At 35.7% G+C, this 16,909-nt stretch overlaps 1 protein-coding gene across 2 annotated transcripts in view; it reads right to left on the minus strand.

The window, feature by feature from the left end:
* Positions 1-16,909, minus strand: part of LOC106089634 (bone morphogenetic protein receptor type-1B) — a 735,175-nt gene that overhangs the window by 149,195 nt on the left and 569,071 nt on the right. The window contains exon 1 of one of the 2 annotated variants that reach the window (XM_059364469.1): positions 11,460-11,759. The exons of the other annotated variant lie outside the window; for it this stretch is intronic. Coding sequence (XP_059220452.1) covers positions 11,460-11,493 — 34 coding nt within the window. The 5' untranslated portion in view covers positions 11,494-11,759. Of the gene's footprint in view, positions 1-11,459; positions 11,760-16,909 lie in introns of those variants that run through there. 2 annotated transcript variants of the gene reach the window in all.

Raw genomic sequence — 16,909 nt, forward strand, 5'->3', positions numbered from 1 at the left:
AAAAATCAACAACATCAATAAATCCCATGTTCTAATACATCATTGATACCTCTAGAATATACAAGTGACGAATAAAAGGAGTGAAGGAAGTAAAGTTTGAGAAAAAGATAAAATATTACCAATTATGGAAAGGAAAATTCCCGAAAAAAATTTCTACTTAGATATCGGATTTATTTATCGACTTTAGTACCGACAGAATCAAAGCAAAGTAAAGAATTCTTGGTTTTAGAAAAAAAAAAGATCCTTTGAAGCAAGTTGTCAGTTTAAGGCAAAAGAACCTTACGAATTCTAAAAATCATCTCTACAAGATACACCTACCTATAATGTATATCCTTCTTATTATGGATGTGGCTGCAGCATGAGTATTTGTTAAAACCATCGCATCGCTACTTGGAGTGTTCAAGAGAAAAATTCTTTATCATACTTTATGGCCAAACAATATCGCCATGGTTATGAAATACGATAATCACATAGATTTAAGAAAAACGGGTTCTAGGATGATCTAAACAGGAATTTCATTAAAATCAAATTTTGTAGTAAGAACCAATATGGAGACCACCGAAACGCAGAGGTTATTATGTCCGCCTATGATGCTGAATGACTGGGTTGTAATCCTGGAAAGTGTGAGTTTTTGTTAAAACATCCGAAGCGCAGAGGATATAACATCCGCCTATGACGCTGAATTACAGGGTTTTAATACTGGTGAGTATGAGTATCTGTTGAAACAATCGCATCGTTACTTGGAGTATTCAAGAGAAAAATTCTTCAACATATTTAATGACAAACATTATCGTCATGGCTATGAAGTACGATTATCATATAGATTTAAGAAAATCGGGTTTAAGGGTTATCTTTACAGGCAATTTCATTAAAATTTATATCTTGTAATGAGAACAAATATGGAGACCACCAAAGAGCAGAGGTCATTATGTCCACCTAGGACGCTGAATGACTGGGTTCTAATCATGGCGTGTATGAGCATCTGTTAAAGCAATCGCATTGCTACTTGTAGTCATCAAGATATAAATTCTTCATCATATTTCATGAAAAACAATATCGTCATGGCTTTGAAATATGATGATCACATAGAAAATCGGGATAAAGGTTTATCTTTACACGCAATTTAATTAAAATTAAAATCTGTCATGAGAACAAATATGGAGATCACCGTAGCGCAGAGGTGTTGTTAAATGTTGTTTTAGAGAAAATCTTACTGGAACTTTGACATTATGGAAGATTGTGTTGATTTCATTGAGGATGTTGCATCGATCCAGTTCTGGGATCAGAAAAAAGGAAAACAAATTTAAATCAGATCAACCTTTCGATGTACAAAAACTACTCTCTACAAGACAAACATACTTGGAGTACTTGGAGTTTTCGAAAGCAAAATTCTTCGGGAAACATACGTTGAAGGACAATATTGAAATTAATAGAAACTAAGACGATCAGTTCAGTTTCAGATTTCGGATTTTCATCTTAAAGGAAATTTTCATAGAATTTTTATACCCACCACTATAGGAGAGGGGGTATATTTAATTAGTCATTCCAGACCCTACAAAGTTTATATATTTCTGATTTTCCTTAAATTTGAGGACGATTTAATGATGTCTGGATGTCTGTCTGTCCGTCCATCAGTTGTTATCACGCTACAGCCTTCAAAAAATATGTCATTGAGCTGAAATTTTGCACATATCCGTATTTCTTCAATACGCAGATCAAGTTCTTAAATGGGACAAATCAGATTATAATTGGATATAGCTGTCATATAGACCGATATGCCGATTTAGTGTCTTAAGCCCATAAAAGCTCCATTTATTGTCCAATTTCGCTGAAATTTGGAAAAATCTGTTGTACTATGGCCCCCAATATCTGGATCGTATCGGACTATATTTAGATATAGGTACCACATGAAGCGATCTAACGATTAACGGCCTTACGCCCATAACAGGCGCAATTATTCTCTGAATTCCTTGAAATTTGGAACAGTTGGTTGAAATAGGGCCTCCAATGTCCGGTCCTAATATCTAGATGTATACATCGCTAACATATGCACCGATCTACCGTGTCTTCGTACCATAACAGGCGCATTTACAGTCCGAACTAGCTGAAATTTAGAACGGAGTTTCATTAGATCCGTCGGCATCCTAACTGAATATTGTAGAGAAATATGACAGAAATCGCACCATATTTGGATATAGTTGGACTATAGACCGAGCTCTCTATTTTTGGGTCTTAAACCTATAACAGGCCCATTTACGACTCGATTTTGTTGAAATTTGGAACAGTGAGTTCCATGTGGCCCGTCGATATCCAAACCGAATATTGTCTAGATCGGACCATATTTAGATATAGCTACCATATACGTCGAACTACCGTCTTGGGGTCTTAAGACCATAAATGCCGCATTCATTCTCAGATTTCGTTGAAATTTAGGAGGGTGATTTGGATTAAACCCCCTTCGCTCGAATTGAATGCAGTCCATAGCGGGCCATATTTCGATATAGCTGTCATATGGACCGATCTGGTGATTTAGGCACTTTAGTCCTATAAAAACTGCAGTAATTTTACGATGTCGCTGAAATTTGGTCTAGATTGGACCATATTTAAATATAGCTGTCATATAGACCGATCTGCCGATTTATGGTCTTAAGTCCATAAATGCCGACTTTATTACCTCTTTCGCTGAAATTTAGAACGATGAGTTGGACTAGGCCCCTTTGTCCGAACTGAATACGATCCAGAGCGGACTATATTTCTATATCGGACCATATTTAAATATAGCTGTCATATAGACCGATCTGCCGATTTATGGTCTTAAGTCCATAAATGTCGACTTTATTACCTTTTTCGCTGAAATTTAGAACGGTGAGTTGGACTAGGCCCCTTTGTCCGAATTGAATACGGTCCAGAGCGGACTATATATCTATATCGGTGCCAAAGAGAACGAACAGCCGATTTAGGCTCTTTAGGCCTAGTCAAATTAAAACAAAGCTGGCATATACAGCGGTCAAAAAAAGTATTCATCATTAGCAAAATTGATAATAAATTCACTTATTTTGGGTAATTGAAGAAAATTTAAAGTAAACAAATAATGCAGTTTTATGCAATAGTTTATTTTTCGTAATATGTTTTAAAATAAATTCAAAAAATAAATTTAATTAGCGCAAAAAATGCAATTTTATATAATAACACCAAAAACAGAACAAAAAAAGTATTCATCATTGATGTGCTATCATCAAAGTCAAATTCAAATATTATTTGGGAATCCCCCTTTTCTGTTTTATTTAGTAAAGGAGGCTTTGCCCTTGACAGCAAATATTTAATTTCATTGAAAATATAGTTTTTGTCAAAATGGGTCGTAAGCAAAACGAGGTTTCTGATGAGGTAAAAGTTTTGATAATAAAACACCACAGGAATGGTTTAACTCAAAAAACTATCAGTGAAATATTAAATAGACCACGATCTACTATACAATCCATCATCAGAAAGTGGACAGAAACGAAAACTGTTGACAATAAACCAAGATCTGGTCGACCAAAAGCACTTTCAGTTGGAGATGTGCGTTGGCTAGTGCGGCAAGTTCAGAAAACTCCGAAGACAAATGCGACCATTCTTCGTAAAAACACTATGGAATATTTAGGGAAGGAAGTTACTACACAAACAATTCGAAATACACTCAAAAGGCATAGTTACAGAGGAAGAACTGCACGTAAGAAGCCCTTTATAAATAAAATAAACCGAGTGAAAAGGCTAAACTTCGCAAAAATGTATGTAAAACAGCCCGAATCATTTTGGAAAACAGTCATTTTTGCAGACGAGAGCAAGTTTAATCTTTTTGGGTGCGATGGAAAGGTCATAGTGTACAGAAAACCAAATACAGAGCTTGAAGAACGAAACACAGTTGCTACTGTAAAACATGGTGGAGGTGGTTTAATGGTTTGGGGGTGTATGGCGGCTTCAGGAGCGGGAAATCTTGAAATTATTAATGGAGTAATGGATCATAAGTATTACATTGACATTTTAAAGAGGAATTTAAAAGATAGTGCTGTAAAACTTGGGCTTGGTAATAACTTTCAATATTATTAAGATAATGACCCCAAACATTCTGCTTTAAATACCAAGATGTGGATGCTGTATAACTGCCCCAAAGTCATTAAAACTCCTCCTCAAAGTCCCGACTTGAACCCAATTGAACATCTTTGGGAACATCTCGAACGCAAATTGAGAACGCGCAATTTTTCGAGCAAGAGTCAAATGCAACAGGTGATAATGGAGGAATGGACTAATATAGACCAAAATATAACCGCTAAATTAGTCCAATCGATGTCAAACCGTTTAAAAGAAGTTATAAGACGCGGTGGTCGAATAACAAAGTATTAATTTTTTTAAATTATGTTATTTATTTTTTTGTTTTTTTGCAATGATGAATACTTTTTTTGTTTGATTTTTTGTGTTCAGCTGTAAAATGGCCCTTTTTGTTCCAATAAATACTATTTTTTTCTTTAAAAACAATGAAATTGTGTACATATATATCACACAAGCACTACTGCATCATTAGTTTAATATGTTTTTATTCCAATTGTCTTTTGTAGACTTATTAAAAAAAAAACATTGAATGATGAATACTTTTTTTGACCGCTGTAGATCGATCTGCCGATTCAGGGTCTTTAGCCCATGAAGTCGCATTAATTACCCGATTACGTTGAATAAATTTCAACGGAGAGTTGAAAAAGGCTTCTCATTGCCCGAACTGGATGTGGTCCAGATCGGACCATTTTTTAAATGTAGCTGTCATAATGATTGGTCTACTTTTTTGGTGTCATCAATCCATAAATTCGTATTTACTACTCGATTCACTGAAATTTTGCACAATGAGTTGAACTAGGCCGCCGCTATGCGAACCGAATATGGTCTAGATTTGAGCATGATTGGATGTAAGTTCCATATTGGCCTATCTATCGATTTTGGATATTAAGTCCATAACAGTCGTTTTTATTTCCCAATTTCGCTGAAATTCGAAACTGTGACCTGTATAAGGCTTTTCGGCAACTGAACCAAATTTCGTTCAGATCCGCCCATATTTTGATATAGATATAGTAGTATAGTATATAGCGGAGGCCACACATCCGTTTTCATTAAGACTCAACATAGGAAGGTCAGAACTCTTAACGTAAATTTTAAATTCCCCTCCGAACATCCCATAATTTTTGGTTGAGAACTCTGTGCAATGTGTCGGTAAAAGCATCCGATTTCCCTGCTAGAGTTCAGTCAGAGAACATGTCAACTACACCATATATTATTCGTTACGAATTCGGATAGTCTTCTGAATCTGAATTGGGATGAATTTGACGACTTTCGTACAGATATCGGATCAAACTTTGAACATTTGGTTCACTGGGTACTTTGATAGGGTTGCTTACTAAAAGTTGCACAACTACAAGATAGACCACCTACGTAGATTTGGTTACCAACTACTACAACATATTCACTGTGAGTGCAAATGAGTGAGGAAAAATGTTCTACACCTTAAGAAATTTCAATTAATAAGACCTACAATGAACTTAATTTCTTACTAAATATATCCCTCAAAACTTTCCACTCCACCTTCGTGCCAAAGAACACATCTCTTGTAAAGAACATAACCGGGAGAGACAAACGACGAAAAGAATTGTAATGTACTTGTAACCTGAGCTGCATACAAATCACACCAAAAAACAAAAAACAAAAAACTAAACAAAACAACATCAAGCATTTCTTATGTCACACACAACATATTTACACGACTCCTAATGAATGAAGATCGATGAATAGATGAATGTGTATTCTTGGCAATGGTAGGAAGAGAAATAAAGAAAAAAAAATCCCAATACGTTAACTTCACATGGGATGGATATGCTTAAGATTTCCTAGGAAGGGTAAGAAATCCAAGAAGAACACAAATCCAAGAAAGAGAAAAGTGTAATCAGAATGAAAATGGGCAAATATGAGCAATACAATGACACTGAAATGTGACAAGTACTTTACGGGAAAATTAAGTACCTTAATGATGTATTTAATGTAAGAAATGCAATAACTCTAAAATTTCTTAAGTTGTTTAAACTGTGAACAATAACTGAGTATAGGAAATTATAATATGTTAATAAGATAATTTAAGAATATTTGTTTTGTAATATTTTTTACGTATATTCGAATATAAATGGGAACAAATTGTAAGTTTGGAAAATTTTTTTCCAGCATTCCATTGAAGAACAGGAGAGGCTTCTCCAGCATCAATGAATTCTTTCCGATCTAAGTTTTTTAGCTCCATAACATAAATGAGTCCATGCGCCCCGGTAGCCGAGATGATAGCGTATTCGGATTACCAATGCGTGGATTGTGGGTTCGACTCCCAGCATAGGCTTTGGTCTGACGATACTGTGGTAGCTCAATGAACTAAAATTGTCTAAGTGCGTCTATTTAAACGACTAACCTAATCTAGTCTAGTGCCGATTCTGCTGAACTACCACATATTTCTCGTACAGAAGTTAAGTATGTATTGTTCTTCCAGAAAGTGTATCTACTCTAAGACAAGTTTGCAAATCCCCTTAGCTTGTTGTATTGCTATAGGTCAGCTATACCCAAAAATGTCTTTGCTACAGACAATTTGCGGAATAAACATTTAAATCTTTATCATTAAGACAAAAATATGCTAATTTACAATCTCTCTAATTCACAATTTCAATATCCTTGGTAACATAAATCCAACAGATTATCTGATCAAGTTGCTAATGTTTAAGCTATTTTAATTTCAATTGGAATATCCTTAATGACATAAATCTTCGAGATTATCTGCTTTCATTTCAATTCCAGCAGATTAACTTGAATTTGGGACTTTGGATTCTTGTTTCCTAATCCAGTTCTATTCAAATGGGGATTTCCATTTTTGTTATGGCCTACTCTTCACATTGAGCTCATAAATCTATTAAACATTCAAATCCCGTAAAGCAGAACAATAGGTGTTTCACATTTGAACTCAATAAGTAAAACAAATGGCAAAACGATTCATTCCCTTAGAATACGAATTCTGAAACAATCACTGGGCTGTGTGGGATTTTTATGACCAGCATATCGATGGCAAACATAAATGGTAGAGAAATCCACCACAATCATCAGAGATTTTTTATGCTCGTCCAGCTTTGAATTTGAAATTCAGTTTTATTGCTTTTATGTTGGGATGCTGTTGGTATTTTTTTTTTTCTTTTTTTGTTACGCTTCAAAACATAATCAATTCGATAAAGGTCTTGGTTTGTTGTTGTTATGAATCTTTATTTTTGTGTGGATTTTTATTTTCTGTCTTCTTCAAGGGTTTCATAGTACAAGAAAAAAAGATGATGAAGCAAAACTCATAAAAGTAGAATTAACAAAAAAAAAAATGATCCTAAATATAATAAAATTTAATATGGTCATAATTTGAAATAAAAGAGAAGCAAAATTAAACTAGAATTCAAAGCGAAAAGAATGGGATTTCGAGAAAAAAATATTATTAAAACTGATTGAGGGGGTTACAAATGTTATTCCAGTAGTAAAACTTGAAACATAAAAATGTTATAAAGCAGAAGAGGATTCTTGTAAACGAGCAAAAAGAAACAACTGATTCATTCGGAATATCTTAAGTCATTTTGCTTTATATATCAGTGAAGAGTATCAAAAGAATACACAGACTTTTTGGCGTCCAACGTGTAGCACATGTGGAACTCCTTGGGCGCCAAAAATAACACTTCTCACTTTATCTCAGGAAAAGCGAAAGTATGAAAGAAACACATCCTAGGTTAAAATTTTTCCTGTAAACTATGGAATCAATTTTAAGCTTTTCTAAAAGAAAAAATAACCCAAAATAGAGCTAAACGTTAATCAAAATCAATGGACGCTTTCCCTCTGCGTAAAATGTAAAAATCCTTTTTCTAATATGTCAGTATTTGTGGCGTCCAACGAGAGTAGCTCAAGATCCATGTATTACCTTAAAAAGCTTAAAACTTGGCTACAAAATAAAACATGGAACCCAATCCAATTTTTGAAGATCAATGAAGCACAAAGAAAATCCAATTAATAATAGATCCCTTTATTTTTTTGAAGTTAGAAATACTCTTTTTGGCGCCCAACTTGCAGCACATTTATATAAAACAGAATTTCCAACCACATAAAAAAATATATATTGCCTTCGATGATATGGCCATGAATGCGACTACGTTTTACATTCGTCTCTATAATAATTGGCGCCCAACGAAATGAGCCAATCTTATTGAAGCGTATAAAGGTATTTCCATTGCACTAATTTTAAGTAGGAGTGACTGCGTCAACCTCCACTAGTCCACTATTCTGTAGAGAAGACACTTGGTTCTGGTCTTGGGAACAAGACAGATCCAATTTCAATTTTGCATGCCTGCCTAGATATTCGGCTTTCTCTGGCAAAAAGTAGGCCCCTCGAAGAGAAGGTATAACAAAAGAAGCCTTGCTCTCAAGCAGTGTTGCCAATAAAATCTCCTTGCTAGGGCTCGGGAAATGGAAGCTGTGAACATTCCATCCCAAACGATGGTACAGTACAGTAATACAATGGGTCGAACAGTAATATTGTGGGTCAACCAACCTTTACTAATGTCGCTAAGGGCAACTTGATGATATCCATTATTGTCAAGGTTGAAGAAGAAACACGTGGTGCATGATAGTGGATGGACTATCATCGGTATATTCCGAAGTTCTTACGGAATTACCCGAACCTTTTCCACATTGTGAGGATGCAGGGTGGTATATGGGTTGATTCAAACTATTGTATGTAATATCTCTTTGGGATTAACATTTAGCCAACATGTACCATTGCGCTTTTAAATTGATAAGCGATCAATGACCGACTGGAAGATTGATAGATAGGATAAGGCTGACGTGCTGTACAGTTATTCATACAAGGCTCCGTCTGCCTCGAAGACCTAATCAAGTCTAACGGGTTATGTTGTACGTATTCGATAAGGATATGCAAATGGTGTACAGAAGTTGTGGACTCCGAAAACAAGTCAACAGTTGTAGCTGAAAACTCATCTAGGGAACTATCATCTACATCGTTGTGGAGGGAAAGGCTCCGAGACGAAATGCGATAAGCCCTGTTTGCGGTAAAGCAGGGAACACGGAAGATACTATGACAGCAGTAACTGGAAGAAGCATCCGAGATGGAATCGTCCACATCGCAGAGCCCTCTTGAAGAGTGGTGCCATTGCTTTCGCATGGATGGGTAAGGAAACTCTAATACTCAGACAAGATCCAATTAGTGCTGTAAGGATGAAAACGAGTTATGTGAGGATGAACTACTGTCGGACACACAAGATGACGACATAAAATATGCCAATGCCCATCTTCCTCCTCAAATGCACATCTTTTGGGCACCTATCCTATTTTTCACGTGTAGCTGGTGGCGCTTTTACTGGCCTACTTCTTATTATTCTTCCTTATTCGCCTAACCTTATTGCCGTCCAGATCTTCCAAAAGGATCTTTGCGATCTTAATTACGATTGCATTGCAGCAAAGGCAAACCCTATCACTAACTAACAGTCAATTTGTATGGGATTTTATTCCCACTTACTACACAAAATCAGTCTCGTCCCCTCCATCACGGATTGCCTTCAGAACGTTCCTAATTACAGGCCTATTGTTACCACTAAACCAAGTTCACGCATCACTCGAAGATTGCCGAAGGTCGTATTGATCTCGTTCTTGATCCAACGCAGTCTCGCCTCGTCTTATCCGGATCCCCTAATAGGACCTTCGTTGTACTTCTGACAGCTTTTTCGTTTTACCGTTTCACCTGCATGTCTTCTGGACCATGTTCTTGACTCGAATTGTCATTACAGCTAAATTGACCTTCATTTTCATTTCGTGTGAGAGAGTTGTTCGGAGTTGTAAAAAGTTGTCTAAACTGCTTACTGAACTCTGCCTACGGTTACACTATCCGACACGGATTCCGCAGCACTTGTTAGTACTGCAAAGAGGAGTGGACGTGAGTTGTCGTATGTCGCGTGAGTAACGTGATTCGTGAGTGAGATCCAAATCCAATCCATCATTGAATTAAAATTCTTCGTGCATGAGCGTCAGTGAGTGAAGTCATGCTCACGACTCACGGGGCACTCACGAAACGCTGGCGTTTACAAGAAATTTACGACTAAACTGTAAAAAATAACGAAAAAAAAGTTCAGCCAAATCGGATAAGAATTCCAACATCAAGATGTCAAAAACCAGGATCGGTTTATATGGCAGCTATATCAAAACATGGACCGATATAGCCCATTTACAATCCCAACCGACCTACACTAGTAGGAAGTATTCAGGCGAAAATTCAAGCGCCTAGCGTGTGCTTTCGACAGACGGAGATTAACAATATGCATACTTTGTTGGGTCTCAGATCAATATTTCGATGTGTTACAAACGGAATGACGAAATTATTATACCCCCCTTCCTATGGTGGAGGGTATAAAAATATCATAATTTTCACTTTTCCATTCCTGATGTCTATGGATCTAACTTACAAAATCACTTCATTGTTGGAGAATTTGAATTTGTTGAAACTTTAACCATACAACTTAATGAAAAATGGCGCCCAACACAATGAGTTAAGCTTTTACAGCATCTAAAATAAATCACTTGTTTGAATAGACAAAATACAATCCCACATAAAGAATTATTGCATCTATATCCATAGATATGTCTTCAAAAAACTGGACACTGGCGCCCAACGATGGGTAACTGGCGGCCAACGATGAGTTACTGGCGCCCAACTTTAAAAATAACAGTTAAAAAATCACAACGATCAAGGGGGAAAACCTTTAATTACTCTGCTTTAAACAGAAAGAACCGTGTCTGATCCTGGATACCGACCGCGTATTGTAGTCCAACAGGCAGCTGGAGTTTGGTTCGGACCAGATCAAACTTGAACGGAGTCTGATTACATCTTTCGACTTCTACACCGGCTTCAAAGCCTCGACTTTTGTTGACCCAGGAGCCCTGCTTTAAAGCAGAAATATTTGCTTACAATCGCCAATACTTCACAAGAAAGCGAACTGGCGCCCAACCTGGAGCATAAGCATAAAAACCTAAATATAGGTAAACATTTGAAGAACAATTTAATCATGTTAACGAAAAACTTAGTTTTCTCAAACGAAATCTTGACTAACCTCTGTTTGTAGCAATAAATGAAATACTGGCGCCCAACGTATGGAGCAAATCTGACTAAAAGTAATTTTTACTACATGGCTTATTTTTTTGGATTTTAAAGTAATAACCCAAAATTCGTAAGTTCATTACAATCTAAGACCCTGACCTTCATCCCGGGATTTGTAAACCCATTTCTTACTCTATGCCATAAATGCAAACCAAATAACAACAAAAATCATAACAAATAACATAAAAATAAGCAAAAACAAAAAAAAGAAGATATTTACCGTGAGCCTTCTTCTTTCTGGATTTCGGCGCCATGTCTACGAGTTTTCAACGTCCAAGAAAAATCAAAAACCAAAAAAAAAACAATCGATAAACGAGTCGAGTTGAGTTGAGAAGAAGCAGGAACAGAAACTTGTTGAATTCAATATGAGAAGGCCGCGTGCATAGGAACACGAAGGCGGTGGCGGCAACAACGGCGACGACGAAGACTATGGCAGACAACGATGACGTTGGCGGCTATGTTGAAGATGATGACGATTTGGTAGCTCGAAGAGGACTTGAAATGATGTGGATGTGAGTTGTTGTTGGTAACAATACGGAGGCAGTTTTTCTTTTTCTCGATTTTTGTTTTGGCCAGCTAGGCAACAATAATTACAAGTCGAGGAGACTCCTTTACGCTGGCTATTGTGAGTTTTTTTATTTCTTATTTTTGATTTTGTTTTGCTCTTATATTCTTATGGGCCACATGATGAACTCCATGATGATGATGCTAATGATGATGATGATGTTGATAATCACCACCAGGGATTTTATTTTCAATGGTAATGAAATGCTTGGCTCCCTCGATCGCTGGTTTAGAATGGGCCTCAATACCACCACAGGCAATGAATGGTAATGGCAATGGACGTTTTGACGTTTGCTTACGAAGATGTGGCTAAAACAGAATCAGGCAAAAATAAGAAAAGGTTCTTTGGGATCCCCTGTCAGCTTAGGTTCAGCTTTTTTTTGAAGTGGTATTCCAGCAAACAAGCAGTTAGTTGAGCATGCGCATAAAGAAAGGCTGCATGCAACACACACACACACAGAGGAATTGTTGCACGATCTGTTGTTGAGAAATGTGAATGTGTCGATGTTTCTGGTGACCAGGTTGCAAAGTGTCTGGGGGAAGAGCGTAAAGAGGTAAATAAAACTGGATTTTATTTACGTTTCAGTGCTCCTCTCTCTCTCTAACTTCCCTGGTTGCCCTCTCTAACGATAATATGGAAGACGATGCACAAAGATAATGATAATGCCGATTGGTCAACAATGGTTGGGAGCTGCGCAGGCGCAACAGCTTCAATGAAGGTTTCGAACCTGAACGTGGACCCTGGCTCGGTTGCAGAAGTTATGGCCGGCCTTTTTGGCGTCAATGTTTTGTGTGTTGCTGGCCTTTTGGGTTGTTTTGTTCTCCAGATCACACTCCACGCCAGGCAAGATATTAAAACGATCCTTGTGGCCAGCAGACAATTGTTGCAATGATTTTTTTTCTTTTTGGGGGCTGGAAGGCTGGCTGCTCGTTAGTTGCCCAAAAACCTTTGGTTTATGGAGCCTTTGTTTTGCTTTGGTCTTTATCTGGTCTGGTTTTTTTTCTTTTTGGAGAATATTTTTTTCTTTTGCCAAAGATTTATGTTGAAATTTTAAGTTCACAGCTTTTTTTGCTTTGGTAAAGCAAAAGATGGAAGTGATGTGATTGTTGTTTTATGCTTCCTCTTCTTATGTAGTTTGCTGTTATTGTTGTTGCTGTTGACGCTTTGGGTTTTGAACCTGGTATTGTTGGTGTGAGCTCGTGATCACGTTGAGTATAATTATAGACGAAAGGTGGCAATACGTAACGTACATATGTCCGTATGCCTGTCTGTCCGCCAATTCGTTTTTGTTTGGTGCTTGCTGTTCCTCTTCGGCCCGTTAATGCAACAGGAAGAAAGAACGCAGCAATGGAAGCCGTCGCTCGAGAACAAGAGTGCAAAAACAATGCAAAGAAAAAAACAAAAATCAGGTGAAATTTAATCCATGGGGACCTGGGATAGTTGTTGCGGCTGTAATTTTTGGTTGACTGCTGACTGAATGGGCAGCAGCGGCACTCAGTGTAACATTCAAGGGAAAATAGTTGAGCCACACTCTCTGGTAGCGTCCAGTAGGGGTTTGCATGAACTTTGCAAGCGAAAACGAAAAACTTTAAAACGCTTAGCTTTTGGCAGGTCTTTACGTTAGCATTTACGCTTCGTGTGATGTTTAGCTGGCAATGTTGTTGTTGCTGCGGCTACTGCTACGCTAGGGAAGGTGGCGATGGCAGTGTGTTGACGATGATGATGATGATGGCTATGCCGTTTTTTTTTTGTTCCAAAAGGGCTTAGAACGTTTTTGTGGTTTCTTAGCCGTTTGTTGTTCTTGTTTTGTGTAGTTGTAGTTATTGCAGATTATTTGTTTGCCAACACTTAAGAATTGCACACAAGTAGCACTTACATACAAAATTCGTTTAAGATTTTCATTTTCTGGTTTTCTTTTTTAATCATTTTCCACTTAAGTTTCGTTTCTTGTTTTCATTTGAATTTTAAATGGTTTCATAGGTTTTAGGGCATTTAAGCTTTTTGTTTCTGCTAGATTTTAAAAGAATTAAAATAAATGGTCACTTAAATTTTTATTTGTTTTTTCTTGAATTGAATTTTTCACTTTTTTTTGAAAAGTGCCCACTAGAAAAAACTTTTATTTCCAATTATTTTTGCACTCGATTAGTTTTTTTTATAGAAATATTATTAGTCAATTGAAAATTATATTTTTTAAACTTTAAAAAAAAATTTTTTTTGTGTTGAATTAAAATTTTGATAATTTTATCGAAATGTTTTAGTTTGATGGTGCTAAGCGATACCAAAATGTGTGTGTGTGTAGATTCTTACCAATTTTCGGAATATTCAATAAGTACTGAGAAAATTGCCGAAACATTTATTAATTTCTTATATTTATCGATTTATCGATAACATCATAAAACAATCGTTTACTAGGTACGGAAAATCTGCGGGTACCACACAGGCTGGAGCTTTGAGCTCCGGTTTGTCTGGTGTTCATTGCAATCACGAGAACCTTAGGTGGGGGCTGCCACAAAATTAACTTTTTCGATAGTATCCATAGGTAAAATATCAATATTTTGCCAGCTCTACTTTATACTCGTAAATGTGGGATACGTTAATAACTTTTTCTACAATTTTAATGTTTATTGCCTCCAACCATACCGCCAAAATGCTTGTTCAATTATTAATAAAGCCCTTGTCAACAATTTAAAACTAATATACTATTTCATCGATGTGCTATTGAATCGATGTAATATGTTATCGATATGCTATATTATCGATATAATATGTTATCGATATACTATGTTACAATATACTATGTTATCGATATACTATGTTATAATTTACTATGTTGTCGATATCAAGATTTTAATAATCAATCGAATTGTTTGTTTTAACACATTTCGATAATTTTTATCGTAATGTTTTAGTTAATTTGTACTCATTTTTATTAAAAATCTGTGTGTATGTAGGGTTTTACTGTTTTTCTGAATTTTTAAATTAACAGTTTCGATTATTATTCAGAAAATTTCTAAAACATTTACTTATTTTTTATATTTATCGATATATCGATAAAATCTTAAAACAAATTTTGTACTTTATACTCGTAGACTTGGAATACGTTAATGACTTTTTGTACCATTCTACTACTTATAGCCTTCATCCATACTTTAAAAACGCTCGTTCAATTATCAATAAAGCCGTTGCCGACATCGATACATGTCATCGATACAAAATTTTATGGATATACAATTTTATCGATATACGATGTTATTGCTATCGAAATGTAAATAGTCAAAAGCATTGGTTTTTAACAAAATAAACATAATTTTTATTCAGTTTAACTAAAATTTCGATAATTATTTCGAAATTATTTACTTTATTTGCACTAATCGATATTAAAATGTGTGTGTGTGTATAGGTTTTTACTATTTTACGGAATAATCAAATTAATAGTGTGGAATTTACTGGGAAAATTGAAAAAAAACATTTATTAATTTTTTAAGTATATCGATAAGAGCTAAAAACAATCGATTACCCAAACTTTGTACTTTATACTCGTAGACTTGGGAAACGAGTACATTAATGGTCTTTTGTAATATTCTAATGTTTATAGTCGTTAGCCATACTGTAAAAATGCTCGTTCAATTATGAATGAAGCCCTTGCCAATAATTTATTATAAATATTCTATTTAATCGATATACGATGTAATCGATATTAAATGTAATTGATATTACATGTTATCGACATACTATATAATCGATATCGAAATATGGATAATCATTCAAAATATTTTTTGGACAAAATAAAAATAATTTTATTGAGTTGAATAAACATAATAATAATTTAATCGAAATGTTCGGTAGAAGGTTATGGATTATTTTGATCCATGATCGGCATGGGCGAGGAAAATCAATTGAGAGCTCTTTCAGGTAATAAGTCAATTTGGACTAAATAAAGTAAGAGCATTGAAATCATAACAGATCAAATGGAAAAGTAAAGAAACATCAGATATACAATGTGCCCCTCTAAAAGCCCAAGAAGTCAAAGATTGAGTTTGGTTTATGTGGATGATGGAAATGGAAAAAATTCATTAAATTTGGACAGGGCTACTAATATGGATTTTAGGCAAACTTTTTGATGATTTTATAAGGGGTTTAACTTATTTAACGACAATATAATGCACGTTTAATCGAAATCGAATAAATGAACTCTTTTAGAGCTCAATGAGGATAGATGTTAGCATGCGCGGTGGTCATATCTTAAGCTACCCTCCGCCATCCTCAAACATCAATATCAACCTTAGCCTTGATGGTTTCTCTACTAAGTACTCGCCCTGCGAAACACATTTGAAACGCGCTTTTTGGTTATACAAAACTTAATACAGTTTCCTTAATCCATCATACCCGAACTTAACCTGCCTATAGACAAAAAAGAATCTGTGGAAAGTTTTAGCTCAATATCTCTATTTTTAAAGACTATAGCATGATTTCAACAGACCGATTGACATACGGACGGGCAAGACTTGATCGTCTTAAACCAAGTTTACATTGGCCACCAAATCCGGATTTATGGGCTATTCGAGATTTCGGCGCCAAATCTTGTGTGTTTTGCAGGTTTTACCACACAAAAATAAATCCCATTTTTGTAGAATTTATTTTTAAATCCCAAATATACCCGATTTCATGGCTTAATAATCGATAAAAGTACCAAAATATGCAACTGTTTTCGAGAATTGTGTATGGATGTGTGTGATATGCATATTCTTGTATACATAAGTGCGCTTGTGTAAGTCACATAAATCACCAAAAACAGAGTGTAATCGAACAGGATTTGTTTTTCGAATTAGTTAAATCCAGATCATAAAAATTTCAATGTTAACGTGCTATTAGATTTTTACGTCGATCAAGAATATATATAACTTATAGGGTCGTTAATGGATATTTCGATGTGTTGTGGGTATGAAAATAGGAAAATCGACCTAGTACGTAGAGACCTCGTATGTGGGAAGTATGTATGCAAATAAGATACAAAGTGGACCACATTCGGTTTGATGTCGAGTTGTCAAACACATCCTTTTCAAATCGGACAATAATTGCTCGTTTTATGTACTTAAAGCGTTAAA

The sequence above is a fragment of the Stomoxys calcitrans genome, chromosome 3 (assembly GCF_963082655.1).
Source record: "Stomoxys calcitrans chromosome 3, idStoCalc2.1, whole genome shotgun sequence".
Taxonomy (NCBI): domain Eukaryota; kingdom Metazoa; phylum Arthropoda; class Insecta; order Diptera; family Muscidae; genus Stomoxys; species Stomoxys calcitrans.